Source organism: Macrobrachium rosenbergii, chromosome 43, assembly GCF_040412425.1.
Source record: "Macrobrachium rosenbergii isolate ZJJX-2024 chromosome 43, ASM4041242v1, whole genome shotgun sequence".
NCBI classification, from domain to species: Eukaryota; Metazoa; Arthropoda; class Malacostraca; order Decapoda; family Palaemonidae; genus Macrobrachium; species Macrobrachium rosenbergii.
The window spans coordinates 34,706,182-34,725,496 of NC_089783.1; the positions used below are offsets into that span (position 1 = coordinate 34,706,182).

The following is a 19,315-nucleotide window of genomic DNA, read 5'->3' on the forward strand; positions in this document are numbered from 1 at the left end:
AGAAAGCTCTTGTAGGAACACAAATATCGGACGTTGTAAAGATCCGCAACCCCAGAGTACCCATGTAAAGATTGGCTATCCTCAGAATGAACTTGTTAACATCAGCCACCCCCCAGTACTGAACACGGCGAAGGGACATTCCATTTGGCCGACAACAAACAGATGCACCGCCAGTATCAGAATGAGCTTGTTAACACCAGCCACCCCAAATATTAGCTTGTTAAGATAAACAACCCTCAGGTACTCTGGGGTTGCTGTTCTTTACAACGTCTCAAATATCAGTCAAGGAGTGTATGAGCCCGATCCATTGACTTCAGAATAGATATGTAAAATGTATACTTTTCAAGAAAAATTGTTGTCGGTGACAAGGAAAAATGGTAGGAAACCAACCACGAAGATAAATAGATTTATAAATCCAGTAATTGACTTCAGATGTTAATGAGTGTGCAGCTCTACCTCCTCCCACCTGTCAAGTGTGAATATTTGGTTTCCAATGGTGGATGTGTGTGTGTTCGTTTGCACTGTCTCTCTATGTTGTACGCTGTATATTTCTACCGCTGTGCACTGTATCAGTCCTCTGATAATGTCTTAGACATAATGATGGAACCAGTTAGTTATACACATACACACTATATATATTGTATATATGCATGTATATACATATATATATATATATATATATATTATATATATATATATATATATATATATATATACATACATATATATATATATATATATATATATATATATATATATGTGTGTGAGTGTGTGTGTATTATATATATATATATATATATATATATATATATATATATATATATATATATATATATGCACATATATAGAGTATACACACACACACTTTTCTAACTAGCTCACACGTGATTTTATTTATATGCACATATGTTACAGAACCTGAATTCGACAGGAGTATGCACAGAAAAGTCGATGGCAACTTAGAACTCTCTTAATACCAGAGAGTGATCTAAGTCGTCTGTGTATCATCGTATCTGCACCAAAAGCCAGTTTCGAAACCTGCCCAGGGCAGATACACTTTCCACTAAGAATTCCCTTTGGGTTTAAGTTATTTTCAGGGAATATTGAATTCAACATTAATAAATATGTAGTTGTAATAACCATAATATCATCTTAACTTCTCGAATTCTTCGCACTTTTTGGGTACATTTGTCACTACAAATCCTTGGATCCAAACAGTGTGAAGAATTCGAGAAGTTAAGAGGGCATTGTTGTTATTACAATTGCAAACGTATCTCGTAAAAAGTGTCCAGTAGATTCTCTCTCTCTCTCTCTCTCTCTCTCTCTCTCTCTCTCTCTCTCTCTCTCTCTCTCTCTCTCTATATATATATATATATATATATATATATATATATATATATATATATATATATATATATATATATATATATATATATATATATATGTTTGTGTGTCTATATATATATATATATATATATATATATATATATATATATATATATATATATATATATATGTGTGTGTGTGTGTGTTTGTGTGTGTGCATTCGGAAACTATAAATAAAAAATACCCAAGTAAAACAAGCCTGAAAGCATTCTATCGCTACGTGATATCTCATCAATGTTCCTCATTACTGACTAATTTGCAAGATGGAGTATCTGAAAAGACGCCTTCATATTAGAGACCGACTATCGGGTTTCATTTGATGAGGCGTTGAATATTTTCTTGATTACTCCTACTTATGCGATGTGCAGCTCGTGAATTACTGCATTTTAAATTTCACTGTGTAGGCGAGTCCGTTTCGTGTTGTGTAGGGCGTGAATTACTGCATTGTACCTAAAATTCTTCTCATATTCACAGTTTTGCAGGCGAGAATTACTTGTAGTAAATCGTGGTGCTTTTCCTCACTCATAGTGAATCACGCTTTCCCTTACTAGAAGTGAAAATTATCGTTGTAAATACTTTAATATGGTGCTTTCCCCACTCGAAGTGAATCGTAACCGTTGTAATATACAGTACATTAATATGATGCTTTCCCTCACTCGTAGTGAATCATACTCGTTATAAATACTTTAATATGGCGTTTTCCCTCGCGAAAACAGCTTTAAGAAAGCTTTAACAGCTGGCGGTTATGTCGCATCGCGCTCTGAAATTCAACACCAATGTAGACATCATTTTCTATGACTCATTCACTTCTTTTTTCTTCTTTTAATATTTGTGATCTCTATGTTGTCATATGCAAAGAGTATGTCCTTTCGTTAGCATGTTTTAAGTTCAGCGCTGTAGAATAAGAGTTGTAACCTTAGTAGAGAGTCTGTTTTCAGGAAAACTAATGTTTTTAACATTGAGTATGCTATCTATATTTCATTTACAGTTCATTCTTACCTATAATAGTAAAACATTTATAATAAGCTTATTTTACGTTTTAAAAGTATGTCATTATCAATCGCTTGAATATGTAGAAACACCTTTATTTATTAACTTTCTGTTGCTGTATGTTAACTGGAGACATAACAATAAGGATAATATATTTTTTAATAAAGCAAATTTATCGAAAATTAATAAGTTTTACTTTAAATATTGCGTAATAAAACTTGGAGACTCCTTACAAAAAAGTGTCCACCAATCCCCAAGGTGTAAAGTGATTAACGTAAATAGACAATAATAATTATAATATATATTTTTTTTTATTAAAGCAAGTTTATAAAAACCATGATTTTAAAGTAAATATTGCAAAATAAAGCTACTAAACGATGAGAGTCTTTACAAAAAAAATGTTCTCTAATCCCAGGTGGTGCAATAATAATAGTAATGGTATCTTTTCGCAAAATGTAAATCTATCAAAAAATTGATTTTCTGTAATGTAAGTCTATCTAAAATTGGTGAGTTTCAATGTAAATATAGCGTAAGAAAGCTACTAAAACAGAGGCTCCTTGTAAAAAGTGTCTTCTAATCCCACGGGGTGTACAGTGACCAACGTAAATGAGCAATGATAATGACGATACATTTTTCAATAATGCAAATTTATTGAAAATTGATGTGTTAATGTGAATATAGCATAATAAACCTGCTAAAATCAGATACTCCCTTCATGAAAATAATAAGGATATATTTTTTTATTAATGCAAATTGATCGGAAATTTATGAGTTTTAATGTACATTATTGCAAAATTCATCTAGTAAAATCGGAGACTCCATACGTACAAGTGTCTCCTAATTCCTAATTACCAACGTAAAAAATAAATAATAATGATAATAAGTAATTTTCAAAAACGCAAATTTATCGGAAATTTATGAGTTTTAATGTACATACTGCAATATTAATTTATTAAAACCACAGACTCCCTACAGAAAAGTGTCACCTATTCCCAGGAGGTGTAAAGTGACCAACGTAAATAGTCAAGGACACTGACAGCTTCAGTAGAGCTGTCAAGTGGTTAAGCGGAAGAAGGTATTTCAATTCTATGTTGAGAGAAGGCTGGTGGTGCTGGCAGGAGACAGAGGTCGGAAGCTGTAGCTGTAGTTTTGTAGCGGATACAGAAAGGTATTTTGAAGTGCATTCTGTAGCTAGATAGAGTTTATTTGAAGCTCGTTTTAGCCCTTTGTAGAGGAGGGTCTGTCTGGGCTTCGTAGGGTTGGGGGTTTGGGTACCTCTTTTTTATGTGTAACTGGAAGTAGACTTGTAGTTTTGTAGCGGGTACAGAATTGCATTGTATAGTGCATTCTGAAGCTAAATGGAGAGTATTTGAAGCTTGTTTTAGACTTTTTTAGAGGAGGGTCTGTCTGGGCTTCGTACGGTTGGGGTTTTGGGTAACTTTTCTTTTTTTTGTAACTGGGAGTAGATTTGTAGTTTTGTAGCGGGTATAGAAAGGCATTTTGGAGAACATTTTGTAGCTAAATGGGAAAAATGGAGTTATTTGAAGCTTGTTTTAGCCTTTAGGTAGAGAAGGGTCTGGGGTTCGTACGGTTGCTTTTTGTAGCTAGGAGAAGTTTTGTAGCAGGTGTTTTGAAATGGATTATGTAATTCTGTAGCTAAATAGAGAGAATTTGAAGCTTGTTTTATAGTCTTTTATAGAGGAGGGTCTGGGGTTCATATGGTTAGGGGTTATGGTAACATTTTTTGTAGCTCAGGGTTATGGTATACTCTGGGTTAGATTTGTAGTTTTGTAGCAGATGCATAAAGGTATTTTGTAGTAAATTCTGTAGCTAAATGGAGAAAGAGTATTTAAAGCTCGTTTTAGTCAGTAGAACTACATAACACCAATGCATGGGGTATTACCTTGGAAATAGACTTTTTCTATAGTATTTTGGTTGCTTATCAAGAATTTACTGTTATTTTTCGTCAGTTGATTGTAATTAACCTCAGAACTGATATGTTATTGTATGCTGGCCAGCCTGGAATGCTACCATGCATGCCCAGTTTTATAGGCGAACTTTTGGTAAAAAATGGAATTTCCTTCACTGGGGCGTCTGGCTCTGGCTAAGTAACACTGCCTACTAGGTTAGGTTAGGTTAAGGTATGTTAGGTTAGTATGGTTCCTTTTATAGTAGATTCCCTTAGCCATTTCCCTCTTGAACATATGGCTCCTTCATGACTTGCAAATGCACCAAAACTGTTCCACAACAACTTGGCGGTCTGGTTTTCCCCAGTTTATTTCCCTACCCAAAATCCCGAGTTCCCGCATGGTCCCCAACATTGTTGGGTAGAGTTGTATGTTAATAATAGTTGACTGACAATAAACAACACCACCTACTTCATCAGCAACACTAAAAGTATAGGAAAAGTCAATTTCCAAGATACTGTAAGATTGGGCGAGTTCGGACGCTTTTTCAGGTTTTTCTTATACCTAACTCTTGTTTTTTTATCTAGAGCAGATGTTAAGTATTGTATATATAGCTGGCCCATGAGACTTTCAGATGACAACATACAAAAATTTGTAAGCAATTTTATTATGTGAATAATACATTATTTGGTGTCCGAATTTAACTTAAATTTTGGGCGAGTTCGGACATATACAGGGAGAGTTCGGACAGTCATTAAAATATGCTGTAGATGGATCATCGATGCCTCTGGCCTTTTTCCGGACACAGCTATTGTGAATTTGGACACTTTTAAAGTTTTAAAAAAAGATTCTCTGCAATTTGGTGCTGATTTGGACCAAATTGCCATAACATTCGAGATATTACTGACATGAGAAAATATATTTCTTCCTTTGTGGATACTTTATTTAACATGACAATGAGATCAGCAAAAAATGGCTCAAAAATGAAAGTAATATAATACTAGACTATCAGATTTGTTCCTTATTTCTTTGGCAAAACAAATTAACTAAATCTCCATTTAATATAACTAATAAACACCCTGACACTATTCTAATGCTTAATGACAAGAAATGATTTCATTATTACAGACAATGCTGAAAGAAAATCAAAGAAAACACCAATACAATAAAATAAAGGCGTTTTGCTTATTAAAGGTTAAAGATCACCAGCATATGACAAGTAAGTTAGAAATAAAAAAATAAATCTTTTGGAGACAAATTCCTAGATATAAAAAATAATTCTCTTTGGAAAGACAAATTCCTGAATGCTTAGCTACCAGCCATTGAAATACACTATCTACAATACTAATACAAAAAAAAAAAACAAGGGCATCTTGCTTATCACAGACAATTTTCATTGTCAAAAAAAAGAAAAACTATAGAAAGACATATTCCTGAGTGCTAGTATACATTATTTTGGCCAGTTATTGACATCTACATCAAATATCATTTGTTCTCTATTATCTAATTTGGGTTCATTTACGTACATCACAATATCTCTCTCTTCAATTTCACAGCTTTCATCATCTGGTATATTTGAATTAACAAAGACATTTTTTGTCCCTTTGACATGTTGCAAAAACCTGACTATGAGATTCGGCATCACCTCCGTAATTACCAACATATAGTAATGTTTCTTGCATTTGCTACACACCTGAACTACCACCCACTCATGTAGTTTAGGATTCTGGCCTTCTTCATTTCCTGTGGTTTCTCTTGCTGCTGAAAATTCCTTATTGTTATTGTCACTGTTTTTGGTTTTGATTTTATCTCCACTCCGTCCTTGGGCCTCCGTTCCTTCAAAGTCCTCCTGAGAGATGTCTCCCTCATCTTCTCGTATCACATCAGTATCTGCTTCATCTTCTAGTATCACATCTGTATCTGCTTCATCGTCTAGTATCACATCTGTATCTGCTTCATCTTCATGCATTATTTCAGTGTCTCCTCCATCAGTTATTAATGCAGTCAGTTCTCTCTCATCCATCTTGCGTGTCATCCCATCTTGTTTTGCAGTTGATCCCAGGGTTAATGGAACTGGTTTTCTCTGCTGTATACCAGTGTTCAACTTTTTATTTTGTTACGTTTGAGTATTATAGGTTTAGGTTCAGGTTCAGGTTCATTCAAAATAACATCATCAATATCGCCACTATCACTACTGTCACTTGAGATGGTATGCCGACCAAGTCTTTTACGTGTCACACTTTTTCCAGGGGGAACTGACCGCTTCTTTTTTTTTTACCACGAGCAGATGTTGAAGTAGAAGGACCATACCTATAATTTGAAAGCATGTTAACCAAGGCTGCATCAAGAGCAGAACGTACTGTTACCACCTCTGAATTAGCACTAGTACTGGCACCACTTGCCTCACTGGTGTTGGGTTCAGCTTGAGGGGGCCTTTGCAGTGGAGTTGCATGACCTGCTGAATCTTATTGCTCATTAGCTGTACCTGCACTAGTACTGATAGCACTTATCCTGTCTACTTCTGGGAGACAAGACATTACCTCTTCCGCACTCAAGGGATATATCCCACATTTTCAGAACCCACTTTGTATATTTTTTGCTTGGTTTTTCTGAAATTTCTCCATGAGTTTAGCCAGTTGCCTAGGGAATTCGGTCTTAGGGAGGGCAGCACATTTCCTACCCAGTGCAGTTGCTTTGAATTCACTTAATAGAGATTGCCAGTGTGTCTTCATAGGTCCAAATACTGACACATCCAAGGGTTGAGTGAGGTGTGTCGAATTTGGAGGGAGGAGAACAAATGAAATACTGTATTGTGATCCTCACAAGCACTCAACACAGCCAAACTCACTTGACTTGCAAGATTGTCACCTATGATAACTTTTTTTTCCTTCTTTTGATCTTGCATAAGGGAGGATTACTTTGAAAAACCAATCCTCAAACGTTGTACTGTCAAACCACCCACTATCAGTACGATTATATCTTGTATTGGAAGGTCCGCCTTCAGTCCGCAAGTCATAGAAGTGCTTTGCTTTGTAAACTACATATGGAGGAAGTATTTTTCCAGATGCTGTACAAGCAAACATTAGTGACACTGAAGACTTTGTTGAATTCGTTATCCTTTCAGGATATTTGCATCCTCTATGAATAATAACTTTTTTCCTTCCAGGGTCATCTGACAGATTTGTTTCATTATAATTGATGAGGTTATCAGGAGGTATATTTTCAATGGTTGCTTCCAAATGTCTAAAGTATGAATGAATGATACTGGGAGTGACCTTTGCTCCGGCCACTTGAATGTTCTGGTTCATGCGCTGCTTCAAAAATGAACATGCCCAATCACAACCAGGGAAATTATTCTTTAATCTTTTAATGGTAACACCACGCCTATCTACCTGTAGATACATCTTGATTAGCACACGCAAGTCAGACATGTCTAAAGGGAAGCCCCACTGTGAAAGAGTAAGTAAATGGTCTACTATGATGGCTTCTTCTTCATTTGTTAATATAGTTTGTCCTCCAGATTTCTTTATGTGTTTTCTTGTGACAGCATCATGTAGAGTGCTCTTAGAGAAGCCATACTGGAATGCTGCTTGTCGCACACTGAGATCGCCCTTTCTAATGGCATCACACGCCTCCTGAAATTTTGTCTCAGGCCTTACTTTCATATAAGAAACCTCTGCCACTATCGCTTTTCATTGTCTTTTGTGATTTTGTACCACTTTCTACTGTCTTTTGTGATTTTGACATCTTTAAATTTCACAATGATTTACACTCAATGAAGTACCATAGATGTGCATATCTATCTGTAAAAATGAATAAATAAAAGAAAAATGTTACCATATATCACTCATTAGAAAATTCCCATAAGACTAAACAATTTTATTTTGTTCATATTAATAATTACTGTATTCAGAGCTATTTGCTCCTGTCCGTCCGAACTCAAACCACCTTTTATACCTGTCCGAACACAGCACCATTTTTAATTAAAAAAATTATGAATCATTTAAATGCCCAATTAAGTATACTTAACATGCAGATGATGCAAATTCGTGATATGCATGTCCAATCTACTTATTTTTTAACAAAATGACACCTCCTAATTCATTCTACATGCTTTGGGTTGTTTTTCACAGGAGAAGTTTTTCAACATTAAAAAATTTAAAAAAAAATCTAATACTGTTCAAATATATTTTTTCCATACATAAACTTAACATTAAGAAAAGACATTGCCATAATAAAGAGAGGAAAGTAATAGGATTAGGATCATAACCAGCAATTTTTAATTCATTGGTTTTTTATGACATATCTTCTACCATAACATTTTTTTAAAAAAATGTCCGAGCTCACCCTGCGTCCGAATTTACCCAATCTTCCGGTAATAATTCATGTGGATTGCTGTGTAGAAATACTGCCTTTGTAGGGGAGCATCTGGGGTTTGTGTGGTTGGTGGTTAGGGTAACTTTTTGTAGCTCAGTGTTACCTTATACACTGGGAATAGATTTGCAGCGGATACAGAAGGGTATTATGGAAAGCATACTGTAGCTAAGTACACTCAGTCATTGTGGATGTCGAGAGCTAGCCTAGGCTATGTATACCATTTTTAAAGTTTTCAATAATGAAGTCAGTTTATTGGTAATACTAAATTTCTTTAATTTCCAGCCAGTTACATGAATCATATATTTTTCCAACTGTTTAGCTTGTGTTTTATGCATTTCTAACTATCATTATTGGTGTAGACATCTCATTTTATTGTTTTCCCCTCATACCTATGCCGAACAATTATGGAACACCAGAAACTTAGTTTAGCCTAATGCACCTTTTCACGAAGGCTGGAAATTCAAAAGTCGCAACACAACCATTTGAAAGATGGGTAATTCTAAGAAAATTACCCTAAACACTGCACCCTGTATTTAGTACTAGCTCCTAGGGGATGACCGTAAAAACACAAAGGTTGTTGAATTTCTCAAATTATCTTGTTAAATTTCTTAAATTATCTCACCTACACTGCATTATATTCACCCTATGTTGTTCAGTCAGAAAACTTAATGAACAATGTCTCTGTGTAGAGGTCTTCTGTAGACTTACTGAAAGTTCATTGGTATCAACAGTTACAGTCACCAAAAATTTTGTAAAGAATGAAAATGTGGCAAGTACAGTATAGTTTCAACCTACCCTGTCCTAACCTAACATACCTTGAGCACTAACTCCTCACCTAGGCATTGGCTTTTCCCTGTCCCCCACTTACCCTGACATAGAGGGCCGTAAAAGTCATTGAGTTGAATACATTAGCATATTGTAATATGATGTACTGGGCCAGGGGTACTTTAACCCCCTTGAATCCCCCCCCCTCCATCCTAACCTGAGCTAGATCACCGTAAATCATGAAAATAAAGTACAGAAATTCATCTCAACCTAACTGTGCATGCTGGATCCTAACTGGCAGTGGGAACACCCCCTGTTACCCCCTTAACATTACAGAGAACATCTTTCTTACCTTGAGGTTGGAAAGTACACAGTAGGTTATACACTTTTACTCTTATTCATTTCTCATTCATAGTAATTGAGTCTTTCAGCCAGTGTTTATCTGTTCCAAGGGAAATAAAAACCAGAGCCTTTTATATAGGTATATCCTTGGTGCATAAGCTATAATTGATCATTGGAATTTGGTAACAAAGTATTTAATAGGGGGTGAACGTGGGAGTATCCCTCACTCAACAACCGTCACGCTCACTTTTCTTTTGGTTGTAACAGAGAACAGATGTGCTGTGCTCTTCTACCCCTGCCTGGTAGTTGAGAGCTTGGGGAGTGTTTTAATGAATATTTGCTGATTTCCAATTAATTGCTGTTTTATTTTCCTTTTAGTTGTATTATTTTTTATTCTTGTTTCTTATCCAAATGGAGAAGAAACATGAACATCATTGCGAGAGACGTGACCATCCTTGTGGGCGGCTCACATCACCTGTAACGACTGGTATATACTTGCTCTTGTTTTGCCTGGTAGCGGGTTAGTGCCGTCAGTGCACCTCATGCGGTGCAATGTATCTATTACTTAAGGATCTTTGCAGTGTCCCTTTGGCCCCTAGCTGCAACCCCTTTCATTCCTATTACCATACCTCCATTCATAATCTCTCTCTCTCTCTTCTTACTTTCCACCCTCTCCAAACAATTGATTCATAGTGGAACTGCGAGGTTTTCCTCTTATTACACCTTTTAAAACTTTTCACTGTCAATTTCAGTTTCAGTGCTGACTGGCCTCATAGACACCAGCGCTTGGCCTTTGGCCTAAATTCTATATTCTATTCTATTCTTACTCTTGTTTTGCCATGTGCAGGTGAAAATCGTGCTGTAGGGCTATCCTTGTAGGGAATGTGCTGTATGAGGTTTGCCCCAGCAGACTAGATTTAGGAAGGGAAAGTAGAGAGATGGAAAGTACTTGCTGGTTTTATCTGGGGACAGGGATTTGGGGGAAAAAATCCTTCTAAAATCCTCAAGTTTTAACTTAAAGATAGCCATAGTTTAATGCAAAGATAAGCCGTGGTTTAATGCAATGATAAGCCATGGTTTAATGCTGCATATATAAGCTTACTGTCCTTGCAGAACAAAAAGCTTGTTATTTAAGGAGGTGCAGTTGATCAGACTTTGTGTGGCATAATTTCCTAGAACTTAGAAGACAAGTTCAAGTTGTCTATGAGAGAACTTATAATGAGGGTGGTCTACCCTCAAGTCATCATGCTTTGGAGTTGATTCTAGCGTGCCTCCCCTTGTAAGAAGCTGATAGAACTGCTGTACAGTAATCCCTTGTTTATTCAGATTAATACATCCAAGGCCTGCTGGATAATGGAAATTTCCAAATATCATGAAAAACACTCACCTTGTTAATATGCAATACCGTGTTCAGAATTATGTTAAATAGGAAGACTTTGGAACTCTATCTTGCTATTAGTGGCTTTGCATACCTTGAAGGTGTGACCTCATCTATAGCCAAAATTTACTTAATCAGGTTTTATGATGTTTAAGAAATTGTTTTGGGAGGCCACTTGTGAGGTAACTTGTAATAAACGTGAAGTCCTGTATAAACTACAGCAGTTACTTTATGCACTATAGATGCTATGCCACAGTAATTTTGAAATGTTTCCTAAATATTTAACATTCTTAGTTTGATGTTTGGGACCACATAGCATAAACACCTGTAGTTTTATATGGAGATTTGATTAATTTATCCGCTGTATGGAGAACAGAGTACAGTATTACTTATACAGTAAATTAGATGTATGGTCTTAATTGTAATATGGACTACAATTTAGAATCTTACAGTATTTGAAATGTAAATTACTGTACAGGCAGTCCCTGGTTATCGGCAGGGGTTCGATTCCCGATGGCGTGGCAATAACTGAAAATCGCCAATAACCAAAAATTGGTGATAATAGCGCTGAAATCCCTGCCTATTGGCACTGATAACTGGATATTATTGGTGCCGATAACCAGGGATCAACGCTGCTGTTAAGTGGAGATCGGCTCATATCAACGCCGAAAATCCAGTTAAAACTGGATCGCCGATAACCGGGGACTGCCTGTATCATAATATGCTAGGCATAATGTGGCCTAAAGTTTTTTTACATCATTAGATCTTGTGATTAAAGTTTGTGAAGGATGATAAAGTGACTGAGTTATGATGTTTAAAATTTAGTAATTATCGAGAAAAATTTGATGTCAGTACGTATTTTACAGTGATAACAGATGACGATCCCTGAGATAGTGCCGAAAGACAACAGCATGGCTGTGGAGATTAAGGTTCTAACCCTCAATATATGGTAAGTACTGTACCCTGCAAAGTATTTATTACAGGTTGACCATCACTAATCCGGCAATCAGTAGTCCGGAACAATGAGTAATCCGGCACAAATTTTGGCTAGAGTAATTTCTAATGTTTCCGCACTAATTTTCAAATTTCCCGGGTCGCTGCGCTAACTCGCTCGCCGGCTGCTTCAATTTGGTGGCGCAGTGTGCTGCATCAACAAACTGGTAGCCTAGCCTACATTATACTGAAATCTATTCACATATTAACAGTATTATACAAACATCAACGTAACGAATGTGCATCTTTTTCATGGATCTTTTAAAAAGTTATGCTTTACTACATTGTTTCCAATTGCGTATATTCTCATATTGCTTTTGTGTTATAAATTGCAATCAATGTTTTGTTTTGGGAATCGATATCGCCGCATTTAACCAAGTTCAAAGCTCTTTTCTTGCTTCTAGTTAGCATAAATGAATATGGATACTTTATTTATTTGGGACAAGGATATTTTTCATTATACGAAGTGTTTTTAAGTCGAAATATAACTTAAATAGGTCTCGTTGTGAAATTAATTTAGTTATTTTTTCGTTAATGTATGACGTTTGCGGGAATCGCGGCTGGCCATTTTGGGGGCATGTTTTTTTTTTTTTGAGTAAAAAAAAATCAAGATTCTGTTCGCTATTTTCTCTTGATTTCATCATAATACGAGCTTTACGTATTTATCTTTTATTGGCGTGAAAACAGTAGTAATTTGTATTCTTTCATGCCCGGTAGTTTTGATTAAAATACATTCTCTCCAGTTTTATTTACGGTCGAGTTTCATCCATGTTGCCGATGCACGATAATTTATAGTCATTAGCAGCTTGAATATTGTTTTCTCAGCTTCAGCTACAACTTGCAGCTTAAAGTTACTGTAGCAGTATATTTCCCTGCCGATCTTTTCTCCAAAGTGAACAAGAGTATAGTGTAAAAAATATTTCAGTCCTATTGTACAGTACTTAACGTCATTTGTAACATAACTATAGTAATTGTGTATTACCGTACGATGATTGAAATACAAGCACAACAGTTGTTATCCGATACGATTATTAGCAAAACAACAGTTTCCCGTTCTTTCGTTTATGGCTGTACACATTTACGCAAGAGTATAACGTTACTAACAATACTTTTATCATTCTCTTTTACTTTTTTAACTAGCAGATGGAATAAAGAGATGGAGGAAAAGAAGTTGGTCTCTCTCGCTGCCTGCGCCTGTGTGAAATCTAAAAATATTTCCTAAATATTTTCGTATCGGTATTAATTGCTAACCCCATCATAAACTCGAAATATCATAAGTTGAATTATCGTAACTCGAGCACTACCTGTATTTGATAATTGTCTTTTCTTTATTAACCAACTTATACTGATTTATGGGATATTTTAATTCTAGGATGAGGTGCTTAGCTACTGTGTTTCGTGTATTCTAGCCTAATAAATGACTAATACGGCAAAATGGCTAATCCGGCACCCTCTAGGTCCCAATGATGCCGGATTAGTGATGGTCAACCTGTACTTCATTATGTTGACATTGCTTATGAAGAAGACCCCGTAGGGGGGTTGTGCCATCAGTACACCTTATGCGGTGCCACGTAGGCATTACTTAAGGTTCTTTGCAGTGTCCCTTTGACCCCTAGCTGCAACCCCTGTCATTTCTCTTACTGTACTGCCATTCATGTTCTCTTTCTTCCATCTTACTTGCCACCCTCTCCTAACAATTGATTCATATTGCAGCTGTAAGGTTTGCCTCCTGTTACATCTTTCAAACCTTTTTACTGTCAATATCCGTTGCAGAGCTGAATGACCTCATAGGTCCTAGCACTTGGCCTTTGGCCTAAATTCTGTATTCTATTCTGTTATGTAGAAGACAAACCTGTACAGGAAATACATCACCAGACCTGTAAATTCATGTATGGTCAGAGCACCCATATGAAAAGCTAAATACATATTGTGCATTAGCTCTTATACAAGTATATATAATATAGATTATTAGTTTTGTAAAATGTAAATGAATTTTTTGTCCATGACTTTCACCTATTTATTGTTTTGGACCTGTGAATGTTTAAATGCAGTATGGAATTCATTTTCTATTTTGATATTTGCTGTATTAAATGCATTATTAGTAAGGGACTGTTATATAGTTTTTAAAAGAATTAGATTGCTCACCAGTATTTTGAAAATGTTAATATCTTTTCAAAGAAAGTTCTGTCAGAGACAGAAAATGAAGTGCACATTTTACACGCTGTGAAGTAGGACATTCTTTTACTACAATCAGTGTGTACTTTATTATACAGTATGTATTTACACGAACTCCTCTACGGTATTGTACAGTATAAAAGTCTTTAAGGTGGTAGACACTGTGTTATCACATCTGCTATGATGGTATACAAACACCAACCTACTTAAGAACATTCAACTTACAAAAATTCAAAGATACAAACAAACAAGATCGCAAATTAAAATTGTGTTCACAGCGCTCCCCCTTTGCCACCTGTAAGTTCAAATTTTGTTCTGTGCACCTATTCTATAAAGTACAGTACTGTATGTACAGTGAATTGTGTTTTAGGATGAAAAAACATACAGTACAGTACTGTATTGACTTTATATCATTCTGTACTTAAATAGGTGTGAAGAGTACACTAACCAACCTACAAACAATTCAATGTACAAACGGCTATCTGGAACGTAACTTGTTTGTAAGTAGGGTGCAAGATTCTACTGAATATTTTTTATCATTTAAGGGGGATACCTGGTGTCTCCAAGGACAGGAAGGCAAGAGTGGAAGCCATAGCAAATCAACTGATAGCAGGTCCTGAGGAATATGACTTTGTTTTTCTGCAGGAGGTGTGGTCCTTAGAAGATTACAGATTCATTGTAAGCAAGGTATGGATATACAGTACTGCTTCAGAATTCATCAACATTATTTCTAGTGTAGCGACCTACAGTAGATATGATTAAGTTATTCTGTAAAGAGAGTCAACTGTGGTTGAATTTTGCAGCTGTTACTTTATCTGCTTTCTGTATTTCTCGAAAAACATAGGTAGACATTGAGCATATAAGTCACAAGTAAATGGGTTAACTGTAATTCATACTTCTTTTCAGGTCAACAAAAAATTGCCCTTTTCTGAGTATTTTGTGAGCGGTGGTTCTGGATCTGGACTGTGCACTTTCTCCAAAACTCAAATAACTGATGTCCGATACAGAAGATTTTCTTTGAATGGTTACCCACACAAAATTCTCCACGGTGATTGGTGGGGTGGGAAAGGAGTTGCTCTCTGCCGCACAGTTCGCCATGGAATTCCGTTTTGCCTTGCTAACACTCACGTAAGCATTGTTCGTCATGTTACTTACCTGGGAAATATTTTGTTTGCATAACCATTCTTGTTTCAGAAAATAGGACAAGAAAGATCAGGGTAGGAATAATTGATCTGATTTTGTCGAAGTCATTATGTGTTTGCATAGGAGCTTTGATATTCCTCTGTCATTTGCAGAGAAAATGAGCATTTAAGGTAACAAACTGGTAATAAAATCCAAGAAACTGACAACATTCTGCAAAAAATTCATTCATGAATATGTCTACCAGTATGTCAGTAAAACATGTCATAGTTTTGTATACCAAGGAGGTTTTTCTAACTCCATCGCCCCTCTAGCTTGGCCAGTGATACATATGAGCTAGTATGAGGTGTTGCATGTTGTGATAAAATGCAGTAACTTTTATTGAAAATGTCCTTCAAAATATTACTATCGGCAACCCTTCCCTATCTTCGTTCCTAAGCATGATGCAGCATCATAGCTTCATTAGTAATGGTCAGTGCCTCACAAAACCTTGTCCAGTATTGCATTTTTTATTGCTTCATCACAGCCCTTCAGTACTCATCTTTTCTTGAAATTGTTCCACATTTATTGAGGATTTTCATGAAACAAAGCAGATATTGTACTGACATAGTAAGCAACCCAACAAGTAGGAATGAGAGTCAAGAAGGGATGTAGGTGATCCAATTATACTCGTTGTCTACATCAACCCCCTTCCCATCTCTCCCTTCTTGACTGACTCCCAGCCATTGACCTCTAGCATTCTTAACCTCGGCCTATGCATTTTCTTTTGTTGTAGGGTTATGAGCATGAAGATAATAAGGAGAGAGAGAAGCATTCTGATTCTGCGATAAGAAATTCTCCTACTACGTACATTTGTACCTCGCTCACACACCTTCCTCCTCTCCTCTGTCATTTTTCATTTCTATACTTCTTGGTGTTTTTTCATAATTCACTGTATAAAATGTTGAAAAAAGGATGCAAATTATAATGCTAGATCATTGCTCCCAGTCCATACTAATAGTTCATAAGCAAAAACATGATCAAAACAAAGTGTCAGGTGATGCTGCAGCATTTCTATTTCACTACTCTGAGTATTAGGTGGTATACCATGAGAGAGAGAGAGAGAGAGAGAGAGAGAGAGAGAGAGAGAGAGAGAGAGAGAGAGAGAGAGAGAGAGAGAGAGAGAGAGAGAGAGAATCTTCCCTCTCTTCCCTGTCATTTCTCATTTTTTATTTCATGGTGATTTGTCATAATTTTAATTACATAAAACAATGAAAAACAATAAAAACAACGATGCTAGTATTGCTCCCTGTCCAGACTAGCGCGAATTCAGTGCTATGCATTGTATAGTAGGGTATATTTGAAATCATAAACTATTCGTTGACGTTTAGTGAAAAATATTTCTTATTAATACAGGCAGTCCCCGGTTATTGGCAGGGGTTCCATTCCAACGGCATGACGATAAACAAAAATCGCCGATAACTGAAAATTGCTGATTTTTGGTTATCGGCGCCAATATACGATTATCGGTGCTGATAAGCGGAAATCGGCACTTATCGGTGCCGAAAATTGCCGATTTTCGTAGGTAGACAAGCACTGAAAAACCAGATTGCCAATAACCGGGGACTGCGTGTACTGCTCTGTATAAGAAATTCTGTAAGTACGGTTATTGTATAACCAACAATTGTCATTATATGAGGTATATTGAGATTTCTTTGGTCATAAACAGGTTGGTAGTATGATCGACTTGTGTATACAGTAAACCCCCTGTATTTGCGGTCTCATTATTTGCGGACTCGCGTATTCGCGGATTTCTCTGTGGAATGTATCTGCCCATTATTCGTGGAAAATTCACCCATTTGCAGTATTTTTCACTGAGAAATATTCACTAATTACTGTATTTTCATATCTTCATGACTAAATGCACTTTTTGTGATAAAACTATTAAAATACTCGGGTATAAGCATTTTTAGAATTTTTTTTTTGTTTAAACTATCAAAATAGGCAGTTCTAAGTGTTTTTAGAGGGGTTTAAGTATTTGCGGATTTTAGCTATTCATGGGGGGATGCGGTACGCATCTCCCGCGAATGTGGGGGTTTTACTGTATTGCTCTGTTACATAAGGGGTTCGTGATCATGCGTGGTTCGGGGTTGCACGGCGGGTCTTGGAACATATTCCCTGTGTATATTGGGGGAAGGACCTTCTTGGTATCAATGATGATTGCACTTGGAGATGAACCATCTTCTTTTATATTGATAGTTACTTTGCTCGTTTCTGCTTGTCCCAAGGTTTGCACTATAGTGTTTTATGATTATGCTATGCACCCTCTAGGTATGTAGACTTCCTGCATATGCAGTTTATGACCTGCTTGCATTTGTGCTTTATTATAGAGTGAGTTTTGGTGAATTTTTGATGATTTTATAAATGTTCTCATATCAGCTTTTCCCTTTTTGAGATTTGATGTGTGATGTACAAAAATTGTGCCTAAAATCAGTTGGCAAGATGGAGGCTCATTTTTACTAAGAACAATGTTTTCAATGAGATTTTTCTTTCTGTGAAGAGGAAGAGGAAAATTGTCTCCTGGACTGAATCTTGTGCTCTGCATGACTTTATTGGAGGACTGTTGAGAAGAAAACTTCATATGGTTAATGAAAGAAGTCTAGTGAATGACATGAACTTAAGGAATCTACTCACCTGGCCTTAATCCTCTCCCTAATGTTGACATATCAGCCAGTATGTTACTGGGTTTTGATCCAGACCAAGATGACTGAAAGTGATTGTGAGGCCACAGCACAATGTGCAGGGCAAAATATTTGTGTGATATATTACCTTTCCAGTTTAGATAATAGAATTTTTCTTCAGTGGGTGCAACAGGGCATGCCACCATTCCCCTAACAAGTAAATGCTGTTTGTCATGTATACAATGACATCTTACCTTTATGGACAATTGGGATCTGCCCTCCCAATAAGTACTGAAATCCATTATGTCACAAAAGATCTACATAAAACCTACATGATACCCCAGAGTCAGCTTGTGTAGGAAATATATTTGCAAGATGAATTGCTTTCAAAAATATGTACAATACAGAGTTTTACTGCATTGCATTTCAAAGACAGCCACTTGCAGTTCTACAAATTTGTAGTGTGATGAATAAAGAACATAAACAGTTTTGTTTCTTTTTTAGCTTAAGTTATCAAACACTACATACCTTCCCCTGTATGGGGGTAGTGCTATCAGTGAACCTCATGCAGTGTCCCATAGGCATTACTTAAGGTTCTCTGCAGTGTCTCTTCAGCCCTTAGCTGCAACCCCTTTCATTCCTTTCTTCAATCTTACTTTCCACCTTCTAACAACTGATTCATTGTGCAACTGGGTGGTTTTCCTCCTGTTACACCTTTGAAAATTTTTTACTGTCAAGATCCATTTCAGTGCTGAATAACCTCATCATAGGTCCCAGCACTTGGCCTTTGGGCTAAATTCTATATTCGATTCTGTTCTACTGCATACCTTCTGTGGGCTCCTTCCTCTTTCTTTGGTACAGAATTTTTATTGACATTTATTTACCAGATGCTTTACAGTAATGAAGTGTTATACATTTATTTTTCAGTACCGTTTGTGTGCATGTATGTGTACATATATGGATTGTGTTAAGATAAGCAGTGTGCTTATTGAGCACTTATTTGTACATTTTACGATTTATAGTCATATGTGTCTCAGACATTTATTCCCTGAAGAATGGCAAAATGTCATAATTGCTCCCATCTCCAAACCAGGAAAAGACCAAAGTAATTTAAACGATTACAGATCATGTCTCCCCAAATGGGTTGCATATCAAATGGTTAGAGTAATGGTAAATGCATGTGTGGTGCATTTGCAAAAATA

The 19,315-nt window shown here is 36.3% G+C and overlaps 2 protein-coding genes across 3 annotated transcripts in view; one reads left to right on the forward strand and one right to left on the reverse strand.

The window, feature by feature from the left end:
- The first annotated feature begins 3,397 nt into the window (after positions 1 to 3,397).
- LOC136828790 (putative neutral sphingomyelinase) overlaps positions 3,398 to 19,315 on the forward strand; it is a 40,720-nt gene continuing 24,802 nt past the window's right edge. For both annotated transcript variants that reach the window (XM_067087014.1, XM_067087015.1), the window contains exons 1-4: positions 3,398 to 3,544; positions 12,012 to 12,094; positions 14,859 to 15,000; positions 15,220 to 15,441. In XM_067087014.1, coding sequence (XP_066943115.1) covers positions 12,021 to 12,094; positions 14,859 to 15,000; positions 15,220 to 15,441 — 438 coding nt within the window. In that variant the 5' untranslated portion in view covers positions 3,398 to 3,544; positions 12,012 to 12,020. The remainder of the gene's footprint in view (positions 3,545 to 12,011; positions 12,095 to 14,858; positions 15,001 to 15,219; positions 15,442 to 19,315) is intronic.
- Positions 6,518 to 7,948, reverse strand: LOC136829045 (uncharacterized). Its single transcript, XM_067087430.1, has 2 exons — positions 7,224 to 7,948; positions 6,518 to 6,716 (listed from the first exon to the last, which is right to left on the reverse strand). Exons 1-2 carry the CDS (start codon positions 7,946 to 7,948, stop codon positions 6,518 to 6,520), a joined length of 924 nt encoding a protein of 307 aa, XP_066943531.1.

Coding starts and splice junctions, on each gene's coding strand:
- LOC136829045 (XM_067087430.1), bottom strand. CDS start 7,948: ATGAAAGTAAGGCCTGAGACAAAATTTCAGGAGGCGTGTGATGCCATT. Junction 6,717..7,223: donor GGGTGGTTTGACAGTACAAC/GTTTGAGGATTG, acceptor TCCACTGCAAAG/GCCCCCTCAAGCTGAACCCA.